The sequence below is a fragment of the Acomys russatus genome, chromosome 29 (assembly GCF_903995435.1).
Source record: "Acomys russatus chromosome 29, mAcoRus1.1, whole genome shotgun sequence".
NCBI classification, from domain to species: domain Eukaryota; kingdom Metazoa; phylum Chordata; class Mammalia; order Rodentia; family Muridae; genus Acomys; species Acomys russatus.
The window spans coordinates 7,715,189-7,731,307 of NC_067165.1; the positions used below are offsets into that span (position 1 = coordinate 7,715,189).

General features: G+C 43.8%; 1 protein-coding gene and 1 pseudogene across 1 annotated transcript in view; both read left to right on the forward strand.

Moving 5' to 3' along the window:
* Nucleotides 1–3,391: 3,391 nt before the first annotated feature.
* Eps15 (epidermal growth factor receptor pathway substrate 15) overlaps nucleotides 3,392–16,119 on the forward strand; it is a 104,649-nt gene continuing 91,921 nt past the window's right edge. Inside the window, exon 1 of the mRNA XM_051171955.1 lies at nucleotides 3,392–3,492. Coding sequence (XP_051027912.1) covers nucleotides 3,460–3,492 — 33 coding nt within the window. The 5' untranslated portion in view covers nucleotides 3,392–3,459. The remainder of the gene's footprint in view (nucleotides 3,493–16,119) is intronic.
* Nucleotides 8,260–11,581, forward strand: LOC127211517 (40S ribosomal protein S9-like; annotated as a pseudogene).

Below are 16,119 nucleotides of genomic sequence, written 5' to 3' on the forward strand. Positions count from 1 at the left end.
ACAAACTGTTAGGGCAGTAGCATAGAAATATGAGGTTTTCTTTTTCTTTCTTTCTTTTTTTACTTAAAGCAAACCCATAATAATAGTACCTCTTTGCCGGGCACAGTAGTGCATGCCTGTAATCCCGGCACTCGGGGAGGCAGAGGCAGGTGGATCTCTGTGAGTTCAAGGCCAGCCTTGTCTACAAATTGAGCCTAGGACAGTCAAAGCTACACAGAGAAACCCTGTCTCAAAAACAAACAAAGAACCAAAACAAAAAACAACAAAAAAGTACCTCTTATTTCCTTAACATACTATGGTGTGTGTGTGTGTGTGTGTGTGTGTGTACATGCGCGTGTCTGTGTGCAGGCTAGGGGAGGACTTATAAGAGTCCTTTCCTTCCAGCTACTTTCAAACACAAACTGCTCTATGATTTTCAGATTTCTGAACTCAAATTGTGTATCTACAACTTCAAGAATTCTTTATATATCATCTCATAGCCCCCCAAAGTCCTATAACTAGTAAGTGACTCCTCAATTACACCCCAATGATTCTGATGCCTAAGTTTTGTTCATTTCAATGTATCAACTGCTTTGGCTATTATCCATATAACCTTGGGCAGATTACTTGACCTCTGTGACACCGAGTACCTCATTTGGGAAGTGAGTATGTTGATTGCTTCCTTTTAGAGGTTGTGTGTGCATGTGTGTGTGTGTACTCGTGAAGTTCAAATTTAATAATATGAAGTAGAAAAATGGCACGCTGGCGCATGCCTTTAATCCAAGTACTCGGGAGGCAGAGGCAATAGGATCGCTGTGAGCTTGAGGCCAGCCTGGTCTACAATGTGAGTCCAGCCAGTGCTACACAGAGAAATCTTATCTCAAAAAACCAAACAACCAAACAACAACAACAACAACAACAACAACAACAACAACAACAAAAAGAAAGAAAGAAAGAAAAAAAAAGAAAGAAAGAAAAGAAAAGAAAGAAAGAAAAAGAAAATGCCAATAGAAACATCAGTTGGGTTATAGTGATGTTTCAAACTAGGATAGTTTCTCCTCTTCTCCCTTGAGTTAAAAGGAATAATAGCAAAAAGAGGTCAAAGGAGACACGTTTAAGTGGTTGCTCATCAGACTGGTATAACTTGCTCTTTGAGGCTGGACCAAGTCAGAGGAGTTTGGGTAGAGTTAGGAGTTCTTGAGGCCTCTGTTTGTTGCCTGTGATGAAAAAAAAGTCTAAAAATGGGAAGTGAAGCTAATTAGATCTTGGACTTTCTCAGTGTTTTCCTCAATCCTATGGGGATGATAGAATTGTGGGTCCCACAAATGGGTTTTGTCCTGGAAACCACCAGGACTGAGAAAGAAAGAGCAATCTGGACAAATACATATTGGAGCTAGGTACTTCTGTGTCTGAGGGAGACACAGTAGTGACTCAGTCTTCTTTAAGGACTTTCCAGGCCAATGAGATGCAGACAGGCCATCAACTAACTCGTAAAACAAGGCAGAGGATGTGGCCTTTGAAAGCAGCTTAGTAGCTAAGGGAACTGGCTACCAAGACTGCCAGGCTGGTGGAAGGAGGGAATCTACCTCCTGCTTGCTCCCCTCAATTAGTCTCCAAACTTACACAAGAGCACACGTGTATGGCACTTAATAAAAACTCAATAGGAAAGGTAGAGTGCAAAAGTCACATCAAATTAAATAAAAGGCCGTGTGCAGGCTTCCAGGCTCCCTGAAGTAGGCTTCCTACAAACAGAGTATGCTGTCTAGTTTTACACCAACTTGACACAAGTTAGATTTACCAGAAACCAGGAAATCTCCATTGAGAAAATGCCTCCCTGAGATCTCACGGTAAGGCATTTCCTTAATTAGCGATTGATAAGAAAAGGCCCACCCCTGGGCTGGGGGTCCTGGGTTCTAGAAGGAAGCAGGCTGAGCAAGCCAATGAGTGGCACCCCTCCATGGCCTTTGCATCAGCTCCTGCCTCCAGGTTCCAGCCCTGTCTGAGTTCCATCCCTTACTGCTCTTGATGCTCAGCTTTTTTAGGGACTACAAGTGAAATAAACCCTTTCCTCCCCCAGGTTGTTTTTGGTCACGGTGTTTCGTCACAGCCATAGTAACCCCAACTAAGACTCTGAGCCTTTGCAGATGAAAATTTCAAGTGATTGGTTATTCCACCTAAGGATGGCGACGTGAGAAAGAGTAAGGTGTATTCTGCTTAATATAGGCAGGACGAAGGCCTTTATTAAGCATATACTATAATGCTATGCTGTTAAAAATACACACAAATGTATCAAGAAGTTCTTGTCATTGAGGAGCTCTTGGTGGCTGGGTAGACTATGTAAGCAAGTCATTAGGGGGTTGTTGACTCCCCCCTGTGGGGAGAGGTTAACAAAAGACTGTGGACACTGGTTGGGGGAGAAGATACTTTGCCAGGAGGTGACTCTTGTGTGGAGAAAGAAGTTGAGATAGGACCCAGGGCTTTGTGCACACACTGTATCACTGAACCACACTGTGGCCCCACACCTGCTTTTTAAAAAACAGTCTAGGTGGGACAGGGAGCAGGCGAGGAGTGTAGTTAGTCCCTTCTTGCTCCCAAGATTTTGGCTTTAGAGGAAAGGACTTACACGTCTTCAGAGCAGGTGGAAAAGTTTATGAGTTAAACTGTAACTTGGCTTTCTAGTTAGCTGTTTGACTTCAGGTAAGAGGTTTCATGCAGTTAAAAAAAAAAAAAAAAAAGGATTCAGGCCTGGGGGGGGTGCACCCCTTTAACCCTAGCACTCTGGAGGCAGAGGCAAGTGGATCTTTGTGAGTTTGAGGCCAGCCTGGTCTATATAGTGAACTTCAGGACAGCCAAGGCTATATAGAGAGACTATGTCTCAAAAAACAAACAAAACCCCAAAAATAGAGCATTTAGTGCAGAGCGAATCACATATAAGTCAGTATTATTTAATATTATTATTATTAAACCATTACTATCATTACTTAGTACCATTCCCTTTCAGTTCCCACAACCCGCCAGGACGTGGGTATATTTCCCATCCCCCCCGCCCCACGTCCACTCACCTCCCCCATCCCGTATCTTCCCCCTCCCCCCGCGCGCACTTTTCAGAAACAGCAGCCCAGAAAGAAGATCCCTGTCCTGCCTAAACTTCTCAGGTCTCCCTGGCGCCTCCTCCACCGCCCGTCCGCCCCAGTATCTCATCCGCACCGGGTTTTCCAGGGCAGCCGGGGTCAGGGCCTGGTTCCCCGGCTCAGACTCCCGCGCCGGGCTTTGCGCGCCGCCCGGCCTGTGGAGCCGACGGGGCGGGGCGGAGCTGGGCGGGGCGGGGCGGCGTGAGGAGGGAAGTTGTCGAAGTTCGGGGAGCCGCCCGGCCGCTGGCCTCGCCTACGGCCTGTCCCTCCGCCTCCTTCCCGCCCCGGGGGCCCCCCGTCCGCCCGTCCGCCCGTCCTTCCTTCTCCTCCCGTGCATGATGGAAACACCATGGCTGCGGCAGCCCAGCTCTCCCTGACACAGGTAACGCCGCCCGCCGGCCGGCCCGGCTGGGCCCGCTGGGCTTCCCCGGCCCTCCCCCCTCCCGGCTCTGGGGCGCTGGCGCGGCGGCTGCCCTCGGGCGGCACGGCGGGAGCGCGTGCGAGGACGGCGGGGCGCCATCCCGAGCCGGAGCCCCGAGCGGTGGCCGCCGCGCCCCCGCCCCGGCTCGCCGGGCTGTCGGCTCCGCCCCGCGCGGCTCCCACCCGGCCGCCGCCCCCGGTCCCGTCAGCGCTCACCAGCTCGGGAAGTTTCTGCTGCGGGCCTGACGGCGGCCAGGTGAGCTCCCGGAGGGCTCGCGCGGGGCGACAGCGCCCGCGGCTGGTGCGAGGCTCGACTTTGGCGGCGCAGGGTCCGCTCCGGCCGGAGTCCCCCCCCCCCCCCCCCTTCCCAGTTACCTCCAGTGAGCCTGAAGTCGCATCCTGCGCTGGCACTAGCCCTACTCCCTCCTTTCCCTCCCGGGCAGGTTAACTTTTGCCCGGATCCCCGCGCAGACTGTCCCACCCGCGACGGGCAGTCTCCGGTCGCCGTCTTAGCCCCGTAACAGCGCCAGCCTTCAGCAGGTGGGGCGCCTCTGTCCGCCTCGGTGCTGGGAACCACCCGGTGATAACTTTGCCCTGGGGAAGATCCCTACCAAACGCCGTTCTCCAGGGCTCTCTATCTTTAAAAAAAAAATTAAAAAATAAAAAAAATTACATTTTCTCTTCCTTCAGAGCCCTGTCGTCGAGTTTCGCAGGAAGCCTCTAAACATCCTTCACCCAGGAAACCCCAATTCTCTGTTTCTGTAAAACCAAGTGTAGTCACCCCACGAAAGCCACTAGGATGAGGTACCACACACCTGCCAGTCCCTTCCTTCTTGACTCTGCAGAAGTTTGTCCTCCCCAGAGCTGGTGGCTGTGTACACCATGGCCTGAGCCCACCTCAGCCTTTTACAGCCTGCCTTGTCTCCTTGGCCTACATTTATTTGCCTGTACTTTAATTTAAGCTAAGGCATTACCCTAAGGTAGGGCTTGTTTGGGCAGTAGATTCTTTCTGGGTTGTGTGAGGTGTTTCTTTCCTAGCACTTTGGGATTGAGAGAAATGTATTTTCCCCAGGAACCAGGACGGACATTTTATTAATTATTTTGAGACAGGGTCTTGTAAACCAGGCTGGCCTTGTAGTCAGGAATGGCCTTGAACTTTGGATCGTTTCTGTCCCCATTTCCCAAGTGCTGGGATTGTGGACTGTACCACTAGACGAAGTTTATTGTCAGGGATCAAACCCAGGCCCCCTACTAACTGAGTCACGTCTCCAGCAAAGGGGTTTTATACATAACTATACATGTGTGTGCGCATTATATGTGTGTACACACACACACACACACACACCCACCCACCCACCCACCCCCTCGGGTAAAAGAGTTTCAGCCTGCAGGAATAGCCTCATAAACTTCACTTTACACTTTGAAATTTATTTCCTGTGGGTCGTTGTGTTTTGACTAGCAGATAACAGAGAAGAACTGTGAAGATGGAGCCTTTAACCGGCCTTGTTCTTGGTCATGAAGGGTCCTTCTGAAAGTCAAATGCGAGGAATGGAAACATTGACTTTTGGGTGTTGACTTTCTGAGTCTAGTTAGTGACCGTCCTTAAACATGATCTCTGTTGGCAGGCTCTTGTATTCTGACTCTTTCGGCCAATTCTTGCAGTTTTTTCCCCCTCTTAAAGATTTTGTTCCCTTGAAGACTTCTGTAGAATCGCTTCTTGGTTGTACTTTATTTTCTCCTTGGATCATACTGTGTTTTTAGTTTCTGTTTACTATCATTCATCTCTGGAAATTTGCTTCAGGCTCTCAGTTTCATAGTCACTTTCATAATTTACATATGTTTTTGTGGTTATATATTTAGGTGTTAACATGTATCCAGAGGAAGTGCTGAATCAATAAGGGGAGTTATCCTTTAGTATCTCATGTTTAAACTTAAATTGATAATTCAAATAAGCCAAATTAGAATATTCTGATAGTAAAATACCAAGATGCAGGGAGATTATAGTCTAAAGGCACAGAAAAAAAACCCTTCAGTTTTTAAATATTTGCTAATGTGTTTCTTCCTTCAAAACTTAGTAAATTTGTGGTTCTTAGATACAGTTATTAATTAACTGATTAATTGTATATGAGTGTTTTGCCTGTGTGTATATATGTATACCACATGCATGTCTGGTGCCCATAGAAGTTAGAAGAGGGTGTCAGATTCCCTGCAACTAGAGTTATGGATGGTTACAAACCTCTATGTGAGTACTGGGAACTGGACCTGGGTTCTCTGCAAGAGCCACAAGTCTGCAAGAGCCACAAGTCTGCAAGAGCCACAAGTCCTGTTAACTTGAGCTGAGCTGACTCTCCAGACCCTGGCTTTTACGTGTATGTGTGTGTGTGTGTGTGTGTGTGTGTGTGTGTGTGTGAACGCGTGTGCACATTTTGAGACAGTCATGCTGTGTAGCCTTGGCTGCCTGGAACTCCTTAGACCAGGCAGGCCTTAAATTCATAGTTATACCTATCTCTGGTATATTTAATTTTTGAAGCTAAATTAATTGGGTCAGGTGGCACATACCTGTAATGCCAGCAATTGCGAGGCTGGGAGCAGGTGGAATGCTGATGGTTTAAGACTAGTGTGAGCTACATAGCAAGTACTAGTTAAGCCAGGGCAATGGGGTGTGTGTGTGCGCGCGCGCATGTGCACGCGTGCGTGTTGTATATATGTGGTGCAGGCATGTGAGTGAGCAGGTGCACATGTCTGTTAGAGTGCATGAAGAGACCAGACGAGGATGTCGGGTAGCTTCCTGTATCACTTTCTGCCTTGCAGCCTTGAGGCAGGTTTCAGTGAATGAGAGCTTGCCATTCCTGTGAGGACCAGCTAGCCCGCGTGCTCTGGAGATCTGCTTGTCTCTGCTCTCCAAGGCTGGGCTTACAGGCGTGCTCAGCCATGCCGTGTTTTTATGTGGGTACCGGGGATTGAACTCTGCTCCTCATGCTTACATCGTGTTTTTACCTACTGAGCCATTTCCTCAGTTCCTCAAATTTTCTGTTCAAAAAAAATTTTTTAACTGCTTGAACTAAGTCAGATAATAGTGTAGCCTGGTTTCACATCCATTATTGATCTATTTATGTTACCTTCTGTTTCTCTTTTCTGTTTTTCTAACACGCAGAGTTAGATAGGTGTACTCAAGTGAGAGATCCTTCAGGGTGGAGACTTGTGGAGGGTAGAGAGTGTATGGCTATGTCGCCCATTCTGGTTCAGGTTCTTAGACTTTAGTGATCCTTCTGGCTCAGTCTCCCAGGAAGCTGGGATTATGCATGTGTGCTACTGGTCCCAGCAAAGGACATCTTACAATTCATCTCTTTCCCTTTGTTTATTTGCTAACTCTCGTGTCTGTGCCAAAACTGTTAAAGGGCTCTTTGATAGTTATGAAGATTAACCCGATGCTAGATTCTGCCTCGGGTAGTGGTCAGTTTGGAGTAGATTAGTTCAACATTCATTCATTCACTCATTCAGTAAGTGTGTGTGCAAACAAATTTTTGTTTTTGAGACAGAGTCTCTAGCTCTGGCTGTCCTGGAACTCCCTATGTAGATCACACTGGTCTGGACTCAACAGAGATCAGTTTACCGCAGGCTCCCAGGTACTAGGATTAAAGGCATGCACTGCTATGCCTGGCTTCTGCAAACATTTTTTTTTTTTAGATATTAGATGTAGCACACTGCTTTCGGGTTATCTTTTTAGCTTTTTGGCCTTTATCACTTAAACAAAAATAACAAATTGGAGAAGAATGTGAAAAATGCTTTAGTGTATGCTTCCCTTCCCGTTTTGAATGCCTGCCAAACAATCCTTTACTTACCCAAGATTAAATTAAGTTTCATTTTCTAGCGAGGGTACAGTATTAGATTATGAGTGCCATTTTCAGCTGTGCCAATAGATACAGCATTGAGTGAAATCTCCAGGTCTCTGCTTTCTTAGCCTTAAAAATAGATCCGCAGTGGTTAAAAGCACTGGCTGCTCTTCCAGGAAAACCTGGTCAATTCCCAGCACCTGTTTGGTAGGTAGCAGCCATCTGCAAATCCAGCCCCAGGGGCTCCAACCCCATCTCTGGCCTCTCCAGGCACTGCACTCAAGAGGTGCAGATATACCGACAGGCAAAACAATCACATACATAAAATACAAATAAATGAATCTTAAAAAAATATTACCTGCCAGGCATTGTGGTGCACACCTTTAATCCCAGTACACGGGAGGCAGAGGCAGGTGGATCCCGGTGAGTTTGAGGCCAGCCTGGTGTACAAAGTGAGTCCAGGACAGCCAAGGCTACACAGAGAAACCCTGTCTCGGGGCGGGGGTGTAGGGGTGAGGTGGAGTGGAAGTGTGTGTGTGTGTGTGTGTGTGTGTGTGTGTGTGTGTGTATAACCCAACAAATACTGTTGAGCATTTACTGTGTTCCAAGAATTAATCTAGCCACTTAGAATACAGTATGAACAAAATAGTAATTTTAAAGCTTAAAGATGTAGAGCTTAAATTTTAATAGGTGAGTTTGAATATGATTAAATACTTTTCTAGTGTTTTGTAAATCATACCTGATGATGTGTTGATTTTCTCACCTTAGTGTTGCACAGCCCTGTTTCTCCTTTCAAATTTGTTATTGTTTTAAAGACAGGATTCTTCTGTGTTACCTTTGTCTTCCTGAGTGCTGGGATTCTGCTCAGTTGATAAGTAAAATTCAAATCTTACGTGATGGCTCAGGCTAATCCCAGCATGTGGGAATCTGAGACAGAAATCAAATACAATGAATTTGAGGCCAGAATGGCAACAAAGTAAGGTGCAAGTCAGCCTGGGCTACAGAGATCATCTATCTGAAAAAACAAAATAAAGCAGAAAAACAAGCCCCACTCCTAGATGAAGAGCAGCTGTAGGCAGTTAATGAGGAGTGCTGAGGGGGAGAATTAGCCTTTCCCAGGGATGAGCCACCTAACTGGTTATCTACTGTCAAGTCATCAGCCCCCAAACCATGTTTATGTACTGCACTAAATGAACGCAGCAGGTTGTATTCACGTGTGTGTGTGTGTGTGTGTGTGTGTGTGTGTGTGTGTGAAACAATAAAAGAAAAGAGACCATGAATTTGAGGGGAGGAACTGAACATGGAGAGGCTGGATGGAAGAAAGGTGGGGGAAGTGATGTAAATACAGTTACACATATGAAACTTAATTTTTATTTTTGAGAGGGGAATTCTTTGTATTCCTCATGGAACTCAACTCTGTAGACCAGGCTGGCCTCAAAATTATAGATCCTTCTGCCTCTGCCTCCTGAGTGCTAAGATTAAAGGCCTGAGTCACCACCGCCTTGGCTGAAATTTTAAATTTTTTTTAGGAAAAATAATGGGAAAGATTTGAATGAGAAAAATGGTATTCTTGCTTTTTTGATAGATTATAGAAAAGACAAAATACCATTTTTTCTTTTTGTTTTTGAATACTTTGTTCTCTTTTCTTTCTTTTTGTTTAAGAGTACTTTGTATCAAGTCCAGAGCCTTGGAATGCTAGGCAACCACTGTACCACTGGCTGTTTCCTCATTAACTCTCACCATGCAGCCTTGGCTGGCCTGGGCTCAACAGAAATCAGTCTGCTTCAGCCTCCAGAATGCTGGGGAAACGGTGTGCTTGGCCTAGTAAATTCTGTCTTACTCAGGAAATACTGAGGCCATGGAGGAGTGCTGCTTACTGGCTTACATAGAACCCAGGCCGAAGGGCGACCCCACCCACAGTGGACTAGTTCCCTTCCCCAGCAATCACTCATTAAGAAAATAGCTTACAGGCTTGTCTGCAGCCAGGCTTATGGAGGCATTTTCTCATTTTAGGTTGCCTCTTCTGTAGCTTGTGTCAAGCTGACATTAAACTACCCAAGCATAACTTCTTTTTAAACTTTTGTCTGCCTTAAAAGCACCCTGGAGGCAGAAACACAGGCAAGCAGAACTCTTGAGTTTGGGGCCAGCCGGGTCTACATAGTTAGTTTCAAGATAGCCTAGCCAAGGATACACAAAGATGCTGTCTCAAAAAACAAAAGAAAACAATCTTTTTTCAACTGTCTATATCCCTACTGATAACTACTCATAGCTAGCTCCTTTTGTTTTTTTTACTATTTAGGACAAGTAGTACTTCAGTTAGTTTAATAATTCATTTTACAAATGGGAGAGGTAATTTATGTAAGTTTTTGTTGTCTGTGAGTGCGTGTGCTTGTTGTTAATTTGCCCCTGACTGGGACTCCATACCAATGAGCTCTAGATCTTCATTGCCTCAGCCTTCCCGAGGCTGAAATAAGAGGCACACACCACAATTCCTGCCTGAGATCTAAGGCTGTTACTAAGATGAATAAACTAAAAGCTGTTTCACTGTACTTTCTTGTGTACTACATGTAATAGCATGTCCAATGCATGTCTTTTAAAAATTCGCTTTGTTTTTCAACATATGCTTTATTGTTTTAGTTGGGTAGTAAGTTTCCTTCTTCTCTTTTTTCTTTTTTGAGACAGGATCTCCCTACAAAGCTCTTGCTGGTCTGGAATTTGCTTGTATACGGGACTGGCCTCAGACTCACAGAGATCTGTCTGTTTCTGCCTCCTGGGTGTTGAGAGTAAAGATGCCCGGTCTGGTAGTCTATAGAAGAAGGAAGCTTTGGCCCCAAGACCTTCAGTGCCTTTGTCCGTACCTTGATTAGCTGTAGGTGTATTATGAACTTTTTATTTTATCAACTACAGTATGATGCATATCTTAAATACTTGACCAGTTCAGTTTGAACAGATGTTTTCTTAGCTTAATATTTAAAGATTTTTTTTTTTAGGGTGTGTAGAGCTTTGTGTGCATGTTGGGTCCTGTATTCTACTGCTGATCTAAGCCCATGGTCCACTTTTTGTTGTTTCTTTGTGTGATTGTTTGACAAGCAAACCTCTTGACAGGTTCTTACTGTGAAGTACGGGCTGGCCCTGCGCTTACTTTGTAGACCAGGGTGGCCTTCAGGGCTGGCCCTGAGCTTACTATATAGACTTAGATGGCCTCCTTCTGTCTCTGCCTTCTGGGTACTGGGATTTATAAAGGTGGTGTACGCCTTTAGTCCTAGTACCTGGGAGGCAGAGACAGGCGGATGGCTGTGAGTTCAAGGTCAGCCTGATCTACAAAGTGAGTGTAGGACAGCCAAGGCTACACAGAGAAACCCTGTCTCGAAAAACCAACCAACCAACCAACCAACCAAAAACCAAACAAACCAACAAACCAACCAAGAACCTACTGTATGACCCCCCAAACAATAAGTACTCTACCAGCCTAAGACTGGGGAGTCATGTATTTGAGTTCTAGGCCAGGCTTAGAAGCATAGTAAGACCCTATCTTTAAAAAAAATGAAAAAGCCTCTTTGTCACCGGTATGAGTTTGTAGGCACAACAGGCCTAGAGGAGCTAACATCCTAGTTGCCAGAAGTTGGGTTTGTCTCAAAACCTGTGGGACCCCACAGAGACTCTTCGAGAAATTGCAGGAACTGAAGTTGATCAGAGAATGTGGGCTCCAGAACAAACGTGAGGTGTGGAGGGTTAAATTTACACTGGCCAAGACATGGAAGGCTACCCGGGAGTTGCTGACGCTGGATGACAAGGACCCACGGCGTCTTCTTGAAGGCAATGCTCTGCTGAGGCATCTTGTTCATATTAGGGTGCTGGATGAGGGCAAAATGAAGCTGGATTACATTCTGGGCCTAAAGATTGAGGATTTCTTGGAGAGGCGGCTGCAAATCCAGGTCTTTAAGCTGGGCCTGGTCAAGTCTATACACCATGCCGGTGTGTTTATCCGGCAACATTCGCAAGCCGGTGAGGAGCATCCCATCCTTCGTTGCTCGGCTGGACTCCCGGAAGCACACTGACTCCTCCCTCCGTTCTCCTTATGGTGGGGGCCGCCCAGGCCCGGTGAGGAGGAAGAATGCCAAGAAAGGCCAGGGCGGTGCTGGCGCTGGTGATGATGAGGAAGAGGATTCAATTATGCCTTCCTGGACTGGAGGACTGTCTAGCTTTCCAGTTGACTAATAAAACAGTTTATACTTGGAAAAAAAAATGAAACAAACCAGGCAGGGTGGCCAACTACTATAATCTTACCACTTGGGGAGCTAGAGGCTGGCGGATCTCTGTGAGTTCAAGGCCAGTCTGGTCTACAAAGTGAGTCCAGGACAGCCAGCCAAGGATACACAGAGAAACCCTGTCTTGAAAAACAAAACAAAACAAAACAAAAAAACGGTGGAGGAAGAAAAGGAAACAAAACAAAGGCTAAGTGTGTTGGTGTACGTCTGGTCTGTAATTTTCAGTGTTGAGTGTAGTGGCAGAAAGATGATCATGATTTCAGGTCATTCTTGGTTAATTTAGCAAGTTTATAGTTAGTCTGGGTTATATGAAAAACCCTGTCTTAAACAAAACTCAAACCACAGATAAACAACAAAAATCTCAAATGCAGTAAGTAGTATATGAATGCTGTGCTTATTTGAGACAAGGTTTCCTTGTATTTTCTAGACTGACCTGGAGTTTGCAGTCTTCCTGCTTCAGCTTTTAGAATTCTGGGATATATAGTTTTTGTTGTTGTTGTTGTTTTTTAATTTTAAGAATGATATAATTTTTGTTACAGAAAGTTTGGAAATTGGAGGGAAAAATCTTTCATAATGTCAGTCTCTGTTATTTATTTATTTATTTATTTTGAGAGTTAGTCTCTCTACTCCAAGGTGTTTTGGAATTCTTGTGTCTTCTATGTGTTGATTTTATAGGTATGTGCCATTTTGATTTTTTTGTTTTGTTTTGTTTTGTTTTTTTGTTTTGGTTTTTCAAGACAGGGTTTCACTGTTAAGCCTTGGCTGTCTTGGACTCGCTTTGTAGACCAGGTCAGCCTCCAACTCATAGCCATCCACCTGCCTCTGCCTGCTGAGATTAAAAGCTTGAGCCACCACACCCGGCCACATTGGTTTTTTTAGTGAAATTAAAAATAAACACCAAAGCCTGGCATGGTGTCACACGCCTTTAATCCCAGCACTCAGGAGGCAGAGGCAGGCAGATCGCTGTGAGTTCGGGGCCAGCCTGGTCTGCAAAGTGAGTTTCAGAACAGCCAAGGCTACACAGAGAAACCCTGTTTTGAAAAACCAAATAAGCAAAACCAAAACCCAAAAAAACCAATGTGGAGCTGGCAACAAAACCACTACATGTACTAGGAAACATATCAATTTATTGCTTCAATTTAACAATTATGACAATAAATACAGGGTACTGTTTTAAAATCATAACCTGTTTTCATGACCAGAAAAGGAATATTTTACTGAACATGACAGATTTGAGACTCTGTTATGGGAAAGGAGCACTAAGGATGTTTTCCTAGTACATTCAGGAAACCTCTGCTTACTCGAGAGACATCTAGTCATTCTTAAAATCGTTCGGAATGTTCAGAACTTGGGAAGGATTGCTTTAGTTAAAATTAATTAGGCACAGTTGGGTTTGTTCAGTAGTCTCCCAGGAATAATTAAGAGTGCATTCCTTTATTTTCATTTGTTTACAAGCTAATGTTAGTAGCAGGCTCATATACTGTCTCCAGTTGCCTCATTTTAAATGTTCATTAGGGCATTTTACTTGCGTTTCAAAGAAATATAAAAGCTTCTTTGTGAGTTTTGTGTTTAATAAAATCGTAACTCTGGAAACAAGAAAAATAGTTTCATAGAGATACTAGTTAATTTTCAGAATTGGTACAAATTAATAAAAGGAAATGTTAATTAGACAAACCCATATGATAGAATTTCATTTTAAAGCATTGAATTCTCACTGGCAAAATGTGCCTTCATTAAAAATTTTCTTTAGGAGCCAGTATGAAGGTTCAGTGTAGATAAAAGCATTTGCTGCCAAGCCTGATTATCTTGAATTTGATTTTCAGGACCCACATGATGGAAGGAGAGAACTGATTTCTGTAACATTGTGTTCTGAATTCCACATTTGTGCTAATGGCATATATGCTGATACAGTCTCATACAATAATATTTTTTAAAATTAAAATGTTATCTTAATTATTAGGATCTTTAAATGGTCTGAAGGATTTTATAATTTGAATACATAAATGGAAAAATTGAATTCAGAAAATTGATCTCAGTTAAATGTATAAAGGAAAAAGACTGGAAGAGAAAACACTTAAGATTTTATTAATTATAGCTTTTAATTAACTCACTTAACAGTTACATGTATTCCTTCTGTTAGCAACTGATTTAGCACTTAAAAAAAAAGATCTATTTATGTATACAGTGCTCTGTCTGCATGTACACTTGCAGGCCAGAAGAGGGAATCAGATCACATTATAGATGGTTGTGAGCCACCATGTGGAAGAGCAGCCAGTGCTCTTAACTGCTGAGCCATCTTTCTAGCTCTGTTTTAGCATTTTTATAAAAATTAACTTAAACTGACATCAATAACAATGTAAAACTGTGCTCCAAGCATCCACAGTTAGATTTCTTTCCTGTCTCTCCCCATCCTCCTGCAGGGCCTTATTTATCCCATGTTGTGTAGCTGTTTTTTGAGACACAGTTTGTAGGCTTGGCTGTCCTGGACGCACTTTGTAGGACAGGCTGGCCTCGGACTCCCAGAATCTGCCTGCGCCTCTGCCTCCTGAATGCTGAGATTAAAGGTGTGCGCCATCACACCTGGCTGTTCATGTTTATTTTTTATAATGATCTTTCTCTCTCTCTCTCTCTCTCTCTCTCTCTCTCTCTCTCTCTCTCTCTCTCACTGTACTTAAAATTTTTTACTTCGATAAGCTGCTCTTTTAAAAACTTCATTATTAATTTTAGTTTATCTGATATAGGAATTTCTTTAGTGTACATCATGCCTTTAGTATTTAAAACATTTCAGGGTATCCTGTGTGTGAATATTCTCAGTTTAATTAACTTAGTCAACCTAATGATGGGCATTTCTGTTGTTTATGGTCTTTCATTGTTAGTAGCACTGCAACAAATATTTACAAGTTCTTGTGCCTGGTGCTACATGGCTTAGTTTTTGGTGGCTGTAATTATTAGGTCAAATAGTATAAATAAATAATATATATTTCTTTCATAGCTTTATCAATATAGTATATTAGATCATTAGATATATTAGTATATTTTTGATCAATGTTAGTTTGTTATAAAAATTAGATTTCACCATTTCAATTTGTCATTTCATTAATTATGGGGAAGGTTTGAATTATTATTATTATTATTATTATTATTATTATTATTATTATTATTATACTGTTTAAGTGTTGTGTGTTTAAAATTTATAGCCTTTTGCTGGGCAGTGGTGGCGCAGACCTTTGATCCCAGCACTTGGGAGGCAGAGACCTCACAGGCAGATCTCTGTGAGTTTGACGCCAGCCTAATCTATAGAGAAAATTCTGGGACAGCCAGGGCTACACAGGAAAACCCTGTCTTGAAAAACAAAAACAAAAACTCATAGCCTTTCTTTCAGAGATTTTGCCACTTAGGGTTTTTATTTTTCGTTCATTGCTAGATACTGACCCCAAGGTCTTAACGTGTGCTAGGTAAGGGTTGCACCATTGAACTTTATCTCCAATCCTAAATATATATTTAAGAAACAAGCCAGGCGTGGTGGCGCATGCCTTTAATCCCAGCTCTTGAGAAGCAGAGGCAGGCAGATTGCAGTGAGTTTGAGGCCAGCCTGGTCTACAAAGTCAGTATAGGATAGTCAAGGATACACAGAGAAACCCTGTCTTAAAAAAACAAACCAAAAAAAAAGAAAAGAAAAGAAAAAAGAAAACATTATATGTCTCAGTGGTTTTGCTGCCTTACATGTACATATGTGTGCTATGTGTGTTCTGTGGTCATGGAGGTCAGATGAGGGCATCAGATTCCTTAGAACTGAAGTTATAGGTGCTTGTAAACCACCGTGTGGGTGTTGGAAACAGAAGCTGGGTCCCCTGTAAAAGCAACGAGTGCTCTTAACTGCTGAGCTGTCTCTCTGCCCCAAATGTAGGCTTTAAAAAAAAAATTTTTTTTTAGGCTGCATCTGAGTAAGTAGACTAGGGCAGCCTTGAACTCAAGAGATCAGTCCGCCCTGCCTCCTGAGCGCTGAGATTAAAGGTGTGTGCCGTCACACTCAGAAGCAGAGACAGAATAATATAGACTATTTCTACTCTGCTCCTGAACAGCTCCGTGGTCTTGGGCACTGTTTAATCTCCAGCTCAGCTGTTTCTTTGTGCAGTAGAAGTAAACTGTTGAGATGCCTTAGGCACGCCATGACTGCTAAATGGACTGGTGAGTGAGAAGAAGAGCAGCAGGTCTCACTGTGTGGGTTTCAACCCTGTTGTGGAGGACGAATATCAGATATTTACAGTAAGATTCATAACAGTAGCAGAATTACAGTTATGAAGCAGCAGTGAAAGAATGTTACGATTGGGGGGCCACCACAGCTCAAGGAACTGTATTGAAGGGTCACAGCATTAGGGAGGTTGAGGAACAGAGCAGAGAGAGAGAGAGAGAGAGAGAGAGAGAGAGAGAGAGAGAGAGAGAATATCACCATAACCAACTACTTTACTTGTGAAAGAAAATTGAAAC